At 50.2% G+C, this 12637-nt stretch overlaps 2 protein-coding genes across 4 annotated transcripts in view; both read left to right on the top strand.

Annotated features, from left to right (window-relative positions):
• The first annotated feature begins 104 nt into the window (after nt 1-104).
• On the top strand, nt 105-7151 carry UBFD1 (ubiquitin family domain containing 1). The gene is made up of 7 exons (XM_027667953.1): nt 105-150; nt 498-764; nt 841-1049; nt 2184-2249; nt 2450-2555; nt 5516-5598; nt 6781-7151. The coding sequence occupies exons 1-7, from the start codon at nt 120-122 to the stop codon at nt 6889-6891; spliced, it is 873 nt and encodes a 290-aa protein (XP_027523754.1). The 5' UTR covers nt 105-119; the 3' UTR covers nt 6892-7151.
• Nucleotides 7152-12323: 5172 nt separating this feature from the next.
• ERN2 (endoplasmic reticulum to nucleus signaling 2) overlaps nt 12324-12637 on the top strand; it is a 10929-nt gene continuing 10615 nt past the window's right edge. For all 3 annotated transcript variants that reach the window (XR_003531713.1, XM_027667952.1, XM_027667951.1), the window contains exon 1: nt 12324-12436. Coding sequence is in view for 2 of the 3 variants with exons in the window: in XM_027667952.1 (XP_027523753.1) it covers nt 12332-12436 (105 nt within the window). In the remaining variant the exon portion in view is untranslated. The remainder of the gene's footprint in view (nt 12437-12637) is intronic.

Here is a 12637-nt window from a genome sequence, read left to right as displayed (position 1 = left end):
GCGGGGCCCGCACCGCCCCTGCGCTGAGGGGCGGGCGGGGGCGGCTACGGGAGCCGGCGCGGCCCAGGCGCGGCGGCGGCGTTTCCCGGCGTGCCCCGCGGAGATTGTACACAATCATCATGGCCGCCGCCGCCGCTGCCGCCGCCGATGGTACGCGCGGGGCCGGGAGTCCGCGGGGCCCGGAGCGGGGCTGGGGCCGGGGGCCGACGGTGTCGGGAGCCGACAGTGTCGGTGCGGGGCTGGTGCCCGGAGCCGGCGGTGCCCGGAGCCGGCGGTGCCGGGTGCCCGCGGTGCCGGGTGCCCGTGGTGCTGAGTGTCCGAGGTGTCTGGTGCTCGCGGTGCCGGTGCGGGTGCGGCGGGCCGGGCCGGGCCGGGCCGGGCCGGGATGGGATGGGATGGGGCGGCCCCGGACACGCTGCAGGCAGCGCTCCGGGGCTGGAGCACGGCCGGGCCGGGCACCGTCCCCGGGCCGGGCTCTTCCTGTGCGCTCCCCGCAGGTGCCGAGGAGCCGGGCATGGAGGCGGAGGCGCAGCAGCTGCCGCTGGGCTGCGGCGGAGGGGGCGGCTCGCCGGCGGCGGGGAGGTCTCCGGAGGGCGAGGAGCGCCGGGAGCCCCTGCAGGCGTCTGTCAGCAACGGCGGGGACGCGGAGAGCGGCAGGGAGCTGGTGGAGCTGAAGGTGATCTGGAACAAGAACAAGTACGACGTGAAGTTCTGCCTGGACAGCACGGGGGCCGAGCTGAAGCAGAAGATCCACTCGCTCACAGGTGTGTTGGGGCCGCTGCCGCCTCCCCCGCGCCTCCCCTGCCGCCGCGGGCTCCTAATCGCTGTGCTTATCTCTAGGCCTCCCGCCGGCCATGCAGAAAGTTATGTTCAAGGGACTTCTGCCAGAGGAGAAAACGTTGCGGGAAATCAAAGTAACGAACGGAGCGAAAATAATGGTTGTGGGCTCCACTATCAACGATGTGTTAGCAGTAAATACACCCAAAGAAGCTGCTCAACAGGAGGTCAAAGCTGAGGAAAACAAAAAGGAGCCACTTTGCAGACAAAAGGTTAGTATTAATGTCTCAATAATTGCTGATGTGGGAGAGCTGTAGGATTTATGTGTTTTTTCTGCAGGCAGCTCTGGGTCCTGTTCCTCCTCAGAGCACGCTGGGGGTTCATTTCTGACAGCTCAGTGCTGGAAGGGCTCTGGGCAGGGGAGTTCAGCAGCAGGGAAGTGTTTAGCCCAGCGGGGACTGGGGCTTTGCAAGACACTGCTCATGGTGCCAGCCACAGCCCAACATTTCAGACAAAAAATGGCAAATAACAGAAACATTTGATGGTTGTTAGTGCAAACACAGTCCAGATTAATTCAGTCTAAAATCTAACTAATTTTTATTGGCATAAAAGAATTTGATCTCCAGAAACCACTTAAGGTGAACACCAAGAGAGCAGTTCCTGCAGCTGTCCCAGCACTGAAGGGGGTGTGGATGCTGAATTCTCCTTTCCTATCTCGGAGCACAGCTCAGTAGGCTGGTTTGGTGGTAGGGCTAGTAAAGGATTTCCAGCTCAAGGTATTACCAGCCTTGTAGCTTCCTCAGAACAAATTTGGTTAAAATTAAGTAGTGCACCCTTGAACTGCAGTCTCTACGAAACATGCTGTTGGTGTTCTGTGGTTTATCATCATTTATCATCTGAGTCCCATTGTTGCTTAAAGGGACCCAGCCAGGTACAAGCTGGGGCTCTGTATTTATTAGTTATGTTGCTCTAATCCATTCTAGTTTGGTGCTGGGTTGCACTGGCAGACGTGGAGGGTTTCTGCCATTCACTGGATGTAGCACTTGCCTGTTAAAACTATCAAAATGCCAAATGCCAGCTCTGTGGTTTGGCGTGTACGAGGTGAGAGTGGGACTCAGGATTCCTGCATTTTTTATAGAGATATATTTATGTGTCTGTTCTGTTCTAGAACAGTTGTTACCGTTGGCATTATGTGGGGGCTCTTTTCATTTTTGTAATTTCTTTAAGACTGTCTTAGAAAGTGCTCAGTTAAGCTTGAAAATAACTGTTGCCCATGCGATGGATGCCTGTGGACAGCCCTCAGCTGTCTCTTGGTGCTGTCAGGATGTGGTCAGAGGAGCAGCTGCAAGTACATCACAAAGCTCTGTTGTGTTTCTGTGAATTTAATTTCTGTTTTTATATTGTAGCAACACAGAAAAGTATTGGATAAAGGAAAACCTGATGATGTGATGCCTTCTGTCAAAGGTGTGCAGGTGCGTGAATATGGGCTTGAGACGCTCAGAGTGAGACAAGAGACTTTTTTGTGGTTTGAGACCTTTCTCTGCCGGTTGAATTGGTTTTTTGCTGTCTTAGCAGAAAGCTGGAAAGATGGATGGTCCTTATGCTTAAAACATTGAGAGAATGTAGCTTGTCTGTGCCAGTCCCTCAGCATGACTGCTGTGTCCCTTTGCAGGAGCGCCTGCCAACGGTGCCGCTGTCCGGCATGTACAACAAGTCAGGGGGGAAAGTCAGATTGACCTTTAAACTCGAGCAAGACCAGCTGTGGATTGGTACAAAAGGTGAGCACCTCTCAACCTTGGGGGTGAACAATTGGTAATTGGGCTGTGACTGAACTGTGTGACCTAGAAAAGCCTCTCCTGTGACTAAATCGTGTTAGGGAATGATGGTGGTATTGCAGCGCTTCAAAATGAAACTTTGATTCCTCTTCTGACATCCCGTTCTCCCAGATCATTGAGTAGTACTTGATATTCCATTTCTGTTCCTGAAAAACTGGAGTTCAGTGGTGCCAGCAGACTAATGGTCCAATGTGCTATTCCTGGCTCCAAATGTAAATGATGATATTTGGCATTTCTGGCATGTCTCAAAAGTACTCCATAAACATGGTCTTGATGCCAAGAGCACACAGAGGCTCAGTGGCTTGGCCAAGACTCAGAAGGGAATCTCAGAACTGGGGTTAAAACCAGGAGTGCTGGCATCTGTGGCACTCTCTGTCCTTCCAGGCAGAATTGCTCAGGTGTCTTGTCCCAGTGAGGCACAACTGTGGTGCTGTGCAGAGGGGTCAGTTTGCAGTCAGGAGTGGTGCTGGGAAGAGCTGGGATTGACGTAGGAATAACGTGCCTTGCTGAGGATGTCTCTGTCCTGGTTTGGGCTGGGATATAGTGGGTTTTCTTCCCAGTAGCTGGCTTGGATTCAGGATGGGAATAATGCTGATAAGAACTGATGTTTTGGTTGTTGCTGCACAGTGTTTACCCTCAGTCAAGGACTGTTTGGTGTCTCAGGCTCTGTCCAAGGAGCTGGGAGGGAGCAGGGCCAGGGCAGCTGGCCAGAGGAATATCCCAGACCACAGAGCATCGTGTCCAGTATGAACTGGGGGGAGTTGGCTGTGAGGGGCTGGTCACTGCTGAGGGACAGGCTGGGCATTGGTCAGTGGATGGGGAGCTGCTATGCTGAACATCACTGGTTTCTCTTGGGTTTCATTTTTCTTTATTTTATTGCCATTATTATGATCATTAGTAGAAGTATTTTTTACTTTGTTTCAATTATTAAACTATTCTTACCTAAACTCGTGAGTTTTTTTACTTTTTTCCCCAGTTCTCCTCCCCATCCCAGCAGGGCAGGGGGAGTGAGTGGCTGCATGGTCTTTAGTTGCCACCTGGGGCTAAATGGGACACTGGGATACCCCCTGCCTCTCAAGGAAGCTGTGCTCTTTCAGTTTGACCAGGATGGCCAATTTATAGTGATGAGCAAGAGGAATAAAAGTGCTTGCTCACTGTCCCAGCAAAGTAGCCTAATTGGATGGTAATATTACCTCCAGCTGGTACAGTATTTCCAAAGTAAGCAGAAATCCTGGAAGTTTTTGACCTTTCCTTTGTAGGACAGACTTGACTGTGAAGATCTTTCTGGCTCTAAAACCTCTCTTGGTCTCAGTTGCAGTCATTTTCTCTCCTGGGCAAAGTGATGGAATGAGGTATTGGGGTGTGTTTTTTGCTCTCTAGGTTGGGGAGGCAGATGTTTCTGTTACTGATCCTGTGTTCTAAATCCATTCTTAGTGTTTAGGTGATTAATGTCTTCCTTCACCTTCCAGATGAGTTTCAAGTGTAGCGTTTCTGTGGCATTCTAGATTAGTGTTCCTTAAGCTTTGAAATTTGATTCTTCTTGTAGTCATCCATCTTTCCTGTAACCTGTTTCCCTACTTCCCCAAATTAGCAGCAGATTGCTTCCTCTAGGGAATGGCTGTAATTGCTGGCTGGTTTGGGGAAAACCTCCTTCCTGCTCTGAGAGATGCATGGCAGAGGCCAGCAGGTACAGGCTGAAGGAAACCCACCGGGGTGTCCACACAGCTCCTCACTTGCTGGTGTTGGAAAGTTGGAGCTGGTTCTTCCCCCTGCAGCCTCCCTGGGCCTCACAGGTGTTTGTGCGGGTGTCTGTAGCACAAAGTTTGCCCCGTGGCTCTGGTCAGTTCTGCAGAGGCATTGATAATGTGGATTTTGTCTGTTGTTGGGATACTCTGAGCAGGAATTGATTTGGGGGATCCTGAACGAGGGCAAAGTGAGTTTTTACCTCATGAACGAACTCATGAGTCTGAGTAGGCTCAGTTACAGCACTGAGGCAGAGTGTCTGTCCTTACATCACTGAGTTTATCTCCCTACGTGCCTCTTCTGAGTAGGTGCTTTTTTATTGATTACACAAATCAGTTAGGTCTATCTCAGGAACTCAGAGTTTGGTTTGTCCTTTGTAGAGTGTTTTAGGTGTTCTCTGTCTTGTATCTAAGTAGATAATTTTAGGCTGATGCTGAACACTGGAACTGAAAGGCAGGATCTTGAAATTAAGTGTTCAGAGAGAAGTGAGGACAGAGCTGACAGGAAAACTCTGCCCTGGACCATGTACTTAGTTGCTCTTGTTGGTGCCTGTGGCTGGCTGATGTTATTCTGCCGTATAATTGTAGCCTTTTTCGGTTTTATTTCTATTTGTTTCTGTCCCTATTTGCTCTTTTACATCCCTTTGCCTGTGCTTCTCTGAACACTGCCTCAGGGGAAAGCCAGGCCTAGGCTTTCAGAGTTAGGTCAGCCTTTCTTCACCAGCTTTCAGCCCTGCTGTTTATCTGTAGAGTTCAATATAATCCTTGGTAGTTGGTTCTGAACATTCTCAGACCCAGACTAGATTCCACTGGGATGAGCTATTCTGCTGTTCCAAGGGGATTTGTTCCTTATGGGAAAACATTAAATAAAGCCAGGGTTTTCCCACCACTCAGCCTAGGCCCAAATCAGGAACACTGAAGTTGTGTTGCAGAGTGAAGTTGTGGTGCAGAGGAACTGTGTTTTGGGTTCTCTCACGTTGTTGGGGTGCCAGCTGGGGGGGTTGGTGCTGCCAGGTCCTGGGCAGCAGGTACCCAAACTCACCTGAGAGGAGACTGCTGACCTGAGGGGCCTTTGGCATCAAGGGAGGTGATACATGAAAGTGATATGAAGTATTGCTTCCCCACACATCAGAAATAATACTCTGATCAATTTTAATGTAGAGAGAACAGAAAAATTACCCATGGGGTCCATTAAAAATGTGGTGAGTGAACCTATTGAAGGCCATGAGGATTATCACATGATGGTGAGTAACAGCTCTACTTTTATTATATCCATCTAACTCCTTCATGCAGAACACACCAGGGAGGCTGTAGAGTGGAGCAGGTTGGAAGTGTATGGTGGTTCCAGCCTCATGGGGATGGGGATGTGAATTGCTGTCACAGTGTCAATATTTTGAGTCCATATTGAGTATCTGCTGCTGTTTGGAAGTCTGGGCTGGTTTCACACGAACATGAAGCGTTTAAGCATTATTTTGTATCTTCTGACTGTGACAGTGTTAAACCAGTAAAAATACTCACACATAGCTCATGATTTCTTAGTGATATTTTTCAATACCTGATTTGATTTCTGGTGTTTGTGGTTTTTATATAAACAACAGGCCTTGCTGCAGATTTAAAGAAAAAGGGACTTGATGCTGCAATATTTTTTCACAACTGTAATTTTTTGAACAACTGGCATTGGATCTAGCAAAGAAACATTTCAGAAGAGAACTGTGCTAATGTACTGAATTTTTTTCTGTTTCTTTCAATCTATGGTTTTTTTCAAAGTACAGTAACTAACTTTTACTGTTAAAGTACGTTTCTTTTCTGTAAGAAGTCTGTTTCCTCCTTTAGGGGGAGAAAAAAAATATTTTACCTTAGGATCATTACCTGCAGAAGGGTAGTGCTGTAGTCTCTGTCCAAATACTTAATTTTTGTTCACCCATGGGAGAAAATGTCCTCTTCAGCACATGTTGCAATAAATTTATCCCACAGCAAGGACAGAGGTTCTGGCACGCTGTGGTGCTCCTCTCCTGGGCCTAGGAGAGAAGTTGAGTATAGGACATTATGTCTAAATATAAAATCCTATGAAATGTTATGACTATAAAAACACAGTCATTGTCTTGTTTAGTTCCTGTTTTGGCTTCTCAGCTCTGTCATCTCTTTAGAGACTCTGAGTTATGCTTCAGATTGTGTTCCAGAATAGTTTCCTCATGTTCTTGAAACTGGCCGTGAGTTTTGGTTGCTGCTGTGATGTTGTGAAAGGGAAGAGGTCATTGTTTTATTGGTGCTGTGCAGCTCTTGTTTTTCTGGACTGCTCCTTTAATTGCCCACCCAAGAGCTGTAGTGTGGGACAGACTGGGCTGGTTTGGCAGTGGATGAGCTGTGCCTGTCCCCTGGGCCAGCAGTTTGTTCCCATGTGTAAATGTTGTCATTTTTAATTGCAGGCATTTCAGCTGGGCCCAACAGAAGCATCTTACTACTGGGTCTATTGGGTCCCCACTCAGTATGTCGATGCAATCAAAGACACGGTGCTTGGGAAGTGGCAGTATTTTTGAAAGCACGCTCACCTCTGGCACAGGAAAATGACACAAAGCTAAGGACACTGCTGGGAGAGGCCTCCAACATCCCTGGATGTGACAGTCCTGGAACTTATTGATAAAACATGCTAAACGAGGCACGGATGGAAGCCAGAGGTGATGTTCTTTCACCATTAGTTTACTTTTAACTTAAAGATTTCACCATCCCTTTTCTGCAGTCAGCTTCAACCATATTTAAAGCAAATACAATGGAAATCAATAAATCTTAATTCACAAAATATTGTGTGTAATACACTTAAATATGCTGAGAGTTGATCTTCCAGTTTAGTTTTAAAAAGAGAAGATTACAATGTATTATTGAGGATTTTTTACATGGTTTGAACAAAAACAAATATTTTCATAATCTTTCAGTTATCAACATTAGACTTAATTTAGTTACTTGGCTGTGACTGAGGATTTCAGGAGCAGCTTTTTAAGAACAAACTGTAGCCGTGTGCAGCGTCGCTGTTGGGTGAAGCCATATCCCACCGCCCCTCCAGGGCAGCTTCCACTCTTTGGTAGCAGAACTAATTCTTTGTTTTAACCCAAAGATGCTTGTTTGGGACTTTTCCTTGCCTTTTCCCGACACTGACATCTCTGGGTTGGTCTCTGTAGCCTGTCTGGAGCAGATGAATTCCCTGGGGATGTTTTGTGGCAGGTGCTGCCTGCTGTCCCCTCTCGTGCCCGGTCAGTGGTTCACCTCCTGCCCTGGGCTGCTACAGCTGGGGAGCATTTTCTTGCATGTTGCAGTCCAGAGTCATTTTGCAGCTGCTGCATTGACACTGACCCGTTGGACTGGAAACACCTCTGTGCTGCCTGGTGTGAGCAGGGGGACACAGTGACATGGATGGAAACACCGTAACACTGTCTGGCGTGAGTGGGGTGACACAGTGACACCGACCTCCCAAAGGGAGGGGACCACGGAGTCCTTCCTGCCCTGTTTGAGGTGGGAGGAGCAGGGAAGAGAGAAGCTCAGATGCTGTTTTGGATCCTTAATAACTGCAGCAGTCTTTTGTGACCTGGATTTGAAAATTTATGATTTTTGAATTCATTGAATTGTACCAAATTTAGATTATCTATCCAGCAACCGATGTTTTGAAATGTAAATCACCTTCCAGCTTTTCTCTTACTGCAGTTCACAGGAGACTCTCACACCTCATCCTGTCTGAACTAACGTGCCGGGCTCGGCGTGCCATCCCAGCCATCCACGTGCCATTCCTCTCAGGTGTTGTGGACAGAGCCCTCAGCCCTGGACAGGTGCATGCCCGTAGCAGGTGCCATTGTGCAGCCAGACTGGAGCAGCTCACACATCCCTACTCTGTGTTAGTGCTGGGGCACTGACATGGCACATGGCTGCTCCATGCCAGTAGCTCCAACTCATGGAGGAACAGCCTTTTAGGAACAGCTGAGTTTAATATACTCCATGTGCACTTTTCCCTCTCCTTGAAAAAACCCAGCTGAAACTCAGCAGGTGCAAATTCCCAAATGAGTATTTATTTTATTTTTATTTTACTCGGGAGACTGGGAAAAGCATTGGCTTTCTGGTAGGTGTTAAGGTCACGTATTTCCCTGTAGCCTCTTGATAGCTTTTGGGTTGTATTTTCTGTTAGAAGAGCCATGCAATATGGATTTTAAAGGTATTTCATATCCTATGTAGAAACTAGTGATGTGCTTGTTACTCTTGTAGCTTGAGGTATTTCCTTTCTGTGTCCAAGCCAGCAGCAGTGTGTCCTGACACGAGGGGCTCGGGGCAGAGGAGCCGTGGGCTGTTCATGGAGCGGCGAGGGCAGAGGGAGCTGTCCTGAGTTAACTGGTGACAACGCTGTGGAAGAGACGCAGCCACACACGTGTGATTTTTCTGGTTGCCAGTCCTGGTGTTAAGGCTTAAATTTACAATTTGTTACCCAGTGGAAAGTGTGGGTGCTGCAGAATAAAGAAAAAGGGTAACACTGGCTCTTTCTGTCACCTGAGGTCACCTTGGCACTTACCACCTTCCTGGCTGGGTGATGATCAGCTCCCACTTGCTCCTTGACTTGCTCGGACTTGTCTGGGCATCTGTTCATGTTCCATTTCCTTTCCTGTCCCTTCGTCCCCCTGCTCCTGGAGAGGGCACGTGCCCGAGTTCAGCTCCTCCCCAGCTCCTGTGCAGGACGCAGTGACCGGGTGAGTAACTGTGGGGCGAGTGCCGAGGGGGGCAGGTACTGCCCTGCTGCTGAGGCACCGGGGCACAGGGCAGCTTGTCACATTCCTGCTGCTCCCTGCCCAGGGGCACAGTTACTCTTCGTCCTGGGCCAGGCACAACCCAGCAGCTCAAAAGAAACTGAACACAAACCCCTTGGTCACATACAGAGCAGTTTTAAACACGAAGAAAATACTATAAACTAAGAAAATGTGATCCTGTTTAGGTGCTTCCTTTCAGGTTGGATTTGATTGGAAAAATGAAATGGTTTCACTTTTTTGTTCTGTGTGCAAAGTTTGAATTAAAACACAGGAAAGTGACTTATAAAATGCTTTAGTTGGTGTTTGTTGACTCAATATCCCAGGCTTCATGTGAGTTCTTTGGAATTAATATTCCAGCTGAACTTAGCAGCACCATATTTAAGATCCTTTCTCTTTGGGAATGATGTGGAGCTTTGTGTGTTCTGGCTTACACCAATTTTTCCAAGGCAGTTACTGACATTAAGAAACACCCTCTCTTTAGTGGGATAGTGCCACAGTTGCCTCACAGCTGTTGCCAGCCTGTCTTGGCTTTGGATTTTAGTCTCTGGTCACTGTGACCATCCCAGGGCAGACTCAGCGTAACCAACGGTCCTGGCAAGGAGTTTGGTGGTTGGTCCTCAGTGAGACGCAGCTTGTGAGTAAAGTGCGAGTACACTCAGTATTTGGAGTTGGTGGTAAAGATGGTTCTTAGATCTGTAATCTTCTGTAGGAAGGTAATGGTAACAGCTGCACAAAAGTGCGTTTTGGTTAAATTACAATTTAACAAGGTGCTTTCGATAGCAACTGGTTCCTGCTGTGTGTAGGTGTGATTCCCTGGGAGCATCCTGGGGTGCAACTCCGTATGAGGTTACACTAAGTGCTTTCTAGGTTTGCTAATTGCAGATTAAAGCATCCAAGGGGCAAATGTGGGTTTCTTAGGACACAGCTGGTGTTTGCTGGTGGCTCCCAGTGCCTGGGCAGTCCCCTCTGCCATCTGTGGGGATCCCTCCCATGTCAGTCCCCAAGCTTCCTACCCTGTTCTGTGACATTGAGCATCACAGCTCACCTGTGTGCCATCCCTTTCCCTTCTCTGTGCCCAGTACTGTGGGTTTCTCTTCCTCTCCTTGTCTCAAGTTCAGTATTCCGTTTCCATTTCTGCATCCCAAGTGTAAGCAGTCTTGGGATCAGTATTGTGTTGGGAGTGCAGGAGTGTGTTGCTTAGCCTGGCTGGTTCATTTGAACAGAGACTGCGTTTTGCATGAAGAGCTTGTGTACACGGTTTCATACCAAGTTTAAAGTCAATGGTTAATTTCCGTTAATGACACTGATGAGGAAGGTGTAACTACAGTCAGGATGTTTTGGTGATGGGAGAGAGTGATCTGGACTCAAATGAGATGAGAAACTGTTAGCACCCCAGTGCTGTGCCCGTGACACACACAGCCTGTGTCTGCCAGCCGGTGTGTGCTGCTCCTCCGTGCTCTAAAGGGCCAATTCCCTGCTGTGCCACTGCCCAGGTACCACGTTGGGGTCCACTCTGCACCCCTTGCCCGACAGCCATGGTCCCTGACCCCACCAGTGCCGCTGGCACGGGCACAGCACTCCCTGCACCCGTCCTTGCTGTGCCCACACCACAGGGCTTGTTTCCAGACTTTCCTTCCTTTGCTTACTTCTCTTCGTCTGTAACTTGGTTTTTCCAGTGGAGCTGTTTTCACTCTCAGTTCTGTACTCCAGCCTCTCCCCACCTGTTAGGATGAGGCTGTTGGCATCTTGTTTTGTTAATTAATGTCCTCGTCACTGGGGGGGAGGAGGGGACCAGGAGAGCCGTAATAAGTCTTGTATGAAATATGGCCATTTTACCTTCTAGCCAAGGATTCGCCTTTGTGGCTCATGGAAGTTCACTCTGTCTTATTCATACTCAAAGCAATTCATTCTTTGGTTTTATATTAAAAAAAGTCTTAGATATTTGTGTCCACTGCAGATTTATTTTAAATGGAATATGTGAGTACCATGTATTATGGTATTTTTAAATAATCTATTGCCTATTTTGGGGGGAGGGGGGAGATGACAAATATTTAGTCTTAGATTTGCACTGCTGGATTTTTTAAGTGTAACCTTGACTGGTTATCCTGGTGTTTTATTCTGTAAGATTAGTCTTATGAATTAAAGTTTGATAATTAAGTATTTTTTTGTTTGAGTGATTCAGTATTCTCTATGTACTGAGCTGCTTCCTCCTGCATGAACTGCTGCAAGCAAAGGGTTTGTAGTGAGTTTCTTTGCAGGAAGATGGACACAGGCAGAAATTCAGGGGATCCAATGCCAGGTGTCACATTGGAGCTGCGGGTGCCAGTCACCCAGAGTGGGGATTTAGGTGCTGCTGCCCTGTGCCACCACACACACATGGGCTGTGAGTTACAGGATGGTCCCTCTCCACCCCCTGCCCAAAGCCAGACTTTAATTTCCTTTTACACCAAAATTGTCCTGGTCCTGCTGGGCTGGCCCAGCCCCGGTTGCGGTGTCACAGTCCCGTTTAACAGCCCCCAGAGGTGCTCTGGGGCAGCCCCTGTGCTGGGCTTTCTGCAGCCGCACCTCTGTCGCTGAATGGGCGCTGCTCGGCTTCGCCTCCGGCTTTAGGCACCTCCTCTCCCCCCACCCGAAAAACCCCCAGCGCTGACAGATCAAGAGAGGGATCACAGAAATAAATCCCCAAACCTGCTCTGTCGTTCTCCCAACGTGCCAGGGGGCACGTCCCGCTCGGTTTAGTGTCCAGGGTTCAATACTGAGTTCACGGGGGGTGTCCCAGCGCTGCCCCGCTGTCCCTCGGGCAGAGCTCCCGGCACCGGGGGCTGGGGATGGGTGAAGCGGGTCTGAGTGTGCGGGGCCGGGGGCGCGGCGGCGGCCAGTCCTGTGCCGGTACCGCCGGGCAGGGCTGCCGGGGCTGCCTCCCGTTACCGGGGAGAGGAATTTTTCCCGGCTCGGTGTCCGGGCGGGCGGGATGGGAGCGGTGACCGCCGCCGGGGGAGGGATGCGGGGGGTGTGCGCTGAACGAGGGGGCGGCTCCTCCTGCGCCTGACAACGATCGGGAACCGCGGGGGGAACCGGGAAGGGGGCCCGGGGTGCCCCGGAGCGTGTGCGGAGCGCGGGGGGGGGGCGGAAGCCGCGTCCGGGACCCGCCCCGGCCCCGCTGACTCACGGCGACAGCGCGGCCCGGCCTGGCCGGGACATGGGCGGCCCCGCCGCGCCGCCACCGCGGGGGCTCCGCGGGCTCCGGCCGCTGCTCCTGCTGCTGCTCCTGCCGCTGCTCCTGCTGCTGCCGCCCCCGGCACAGGTACGGCCGCGCTGGGAGCTGTGGGTGCGCAGGGGAGGGACAGCGCCCGGGGGGCGACAGTGCTGTGTGAGGGGGACAGTGAGGGGAGGGACAGTGCTGTGTGAGAGGACAGTGCTGTGAGGGGACAGTGCTGTGTGAGGGGACAGTGAGGGGAGGGACAGTGCTGTGTGAGGGGACAGTGCTGTGTGAGGGGACAGTGAG

Source organism: Corapipo altera, unplaced genomic scaffold (genome assembly GCF_003945725.1).
Source record: "Corapipo altera isolate COAL_440 unplaced genomic scaffold, ASM394572v1 104b, whole genome shotgun sequence".
NCBI lineage: Eukaryota > Metazoa > Chordata > Aves > Passeriformes > Pipridae > Corapipo > Corapipo altera.
Note: the sequence above shows the minus strand (reverse complement) of the source record. Positions and strands in the feature narration are given on the sequence as shown.

Excerpts from the sequence above, each read along its gene's own strand:
- UBFD1 (XM_027667953.1), top strand. The coding sequence starts at position 120 with ATGGCCGCCGCCGCCGCTGCCGCCGCCGATG. Across the intron at positions 151-497 it reads CGCCGCTGCCGCCGCCGATG|GTGCCGAGGAGCCGGGCATG; the intron begins GTACGCGCGGGG and ends CGCTCCCCGCAG. Across the intron at positions 1,050-2,183 it reads AGCCACTTTGCAGACAAAAG|CAACACAGAAAAGTATTGGA; the intron begins GTTAGTATTAAT and ends TTTATATTGTAG.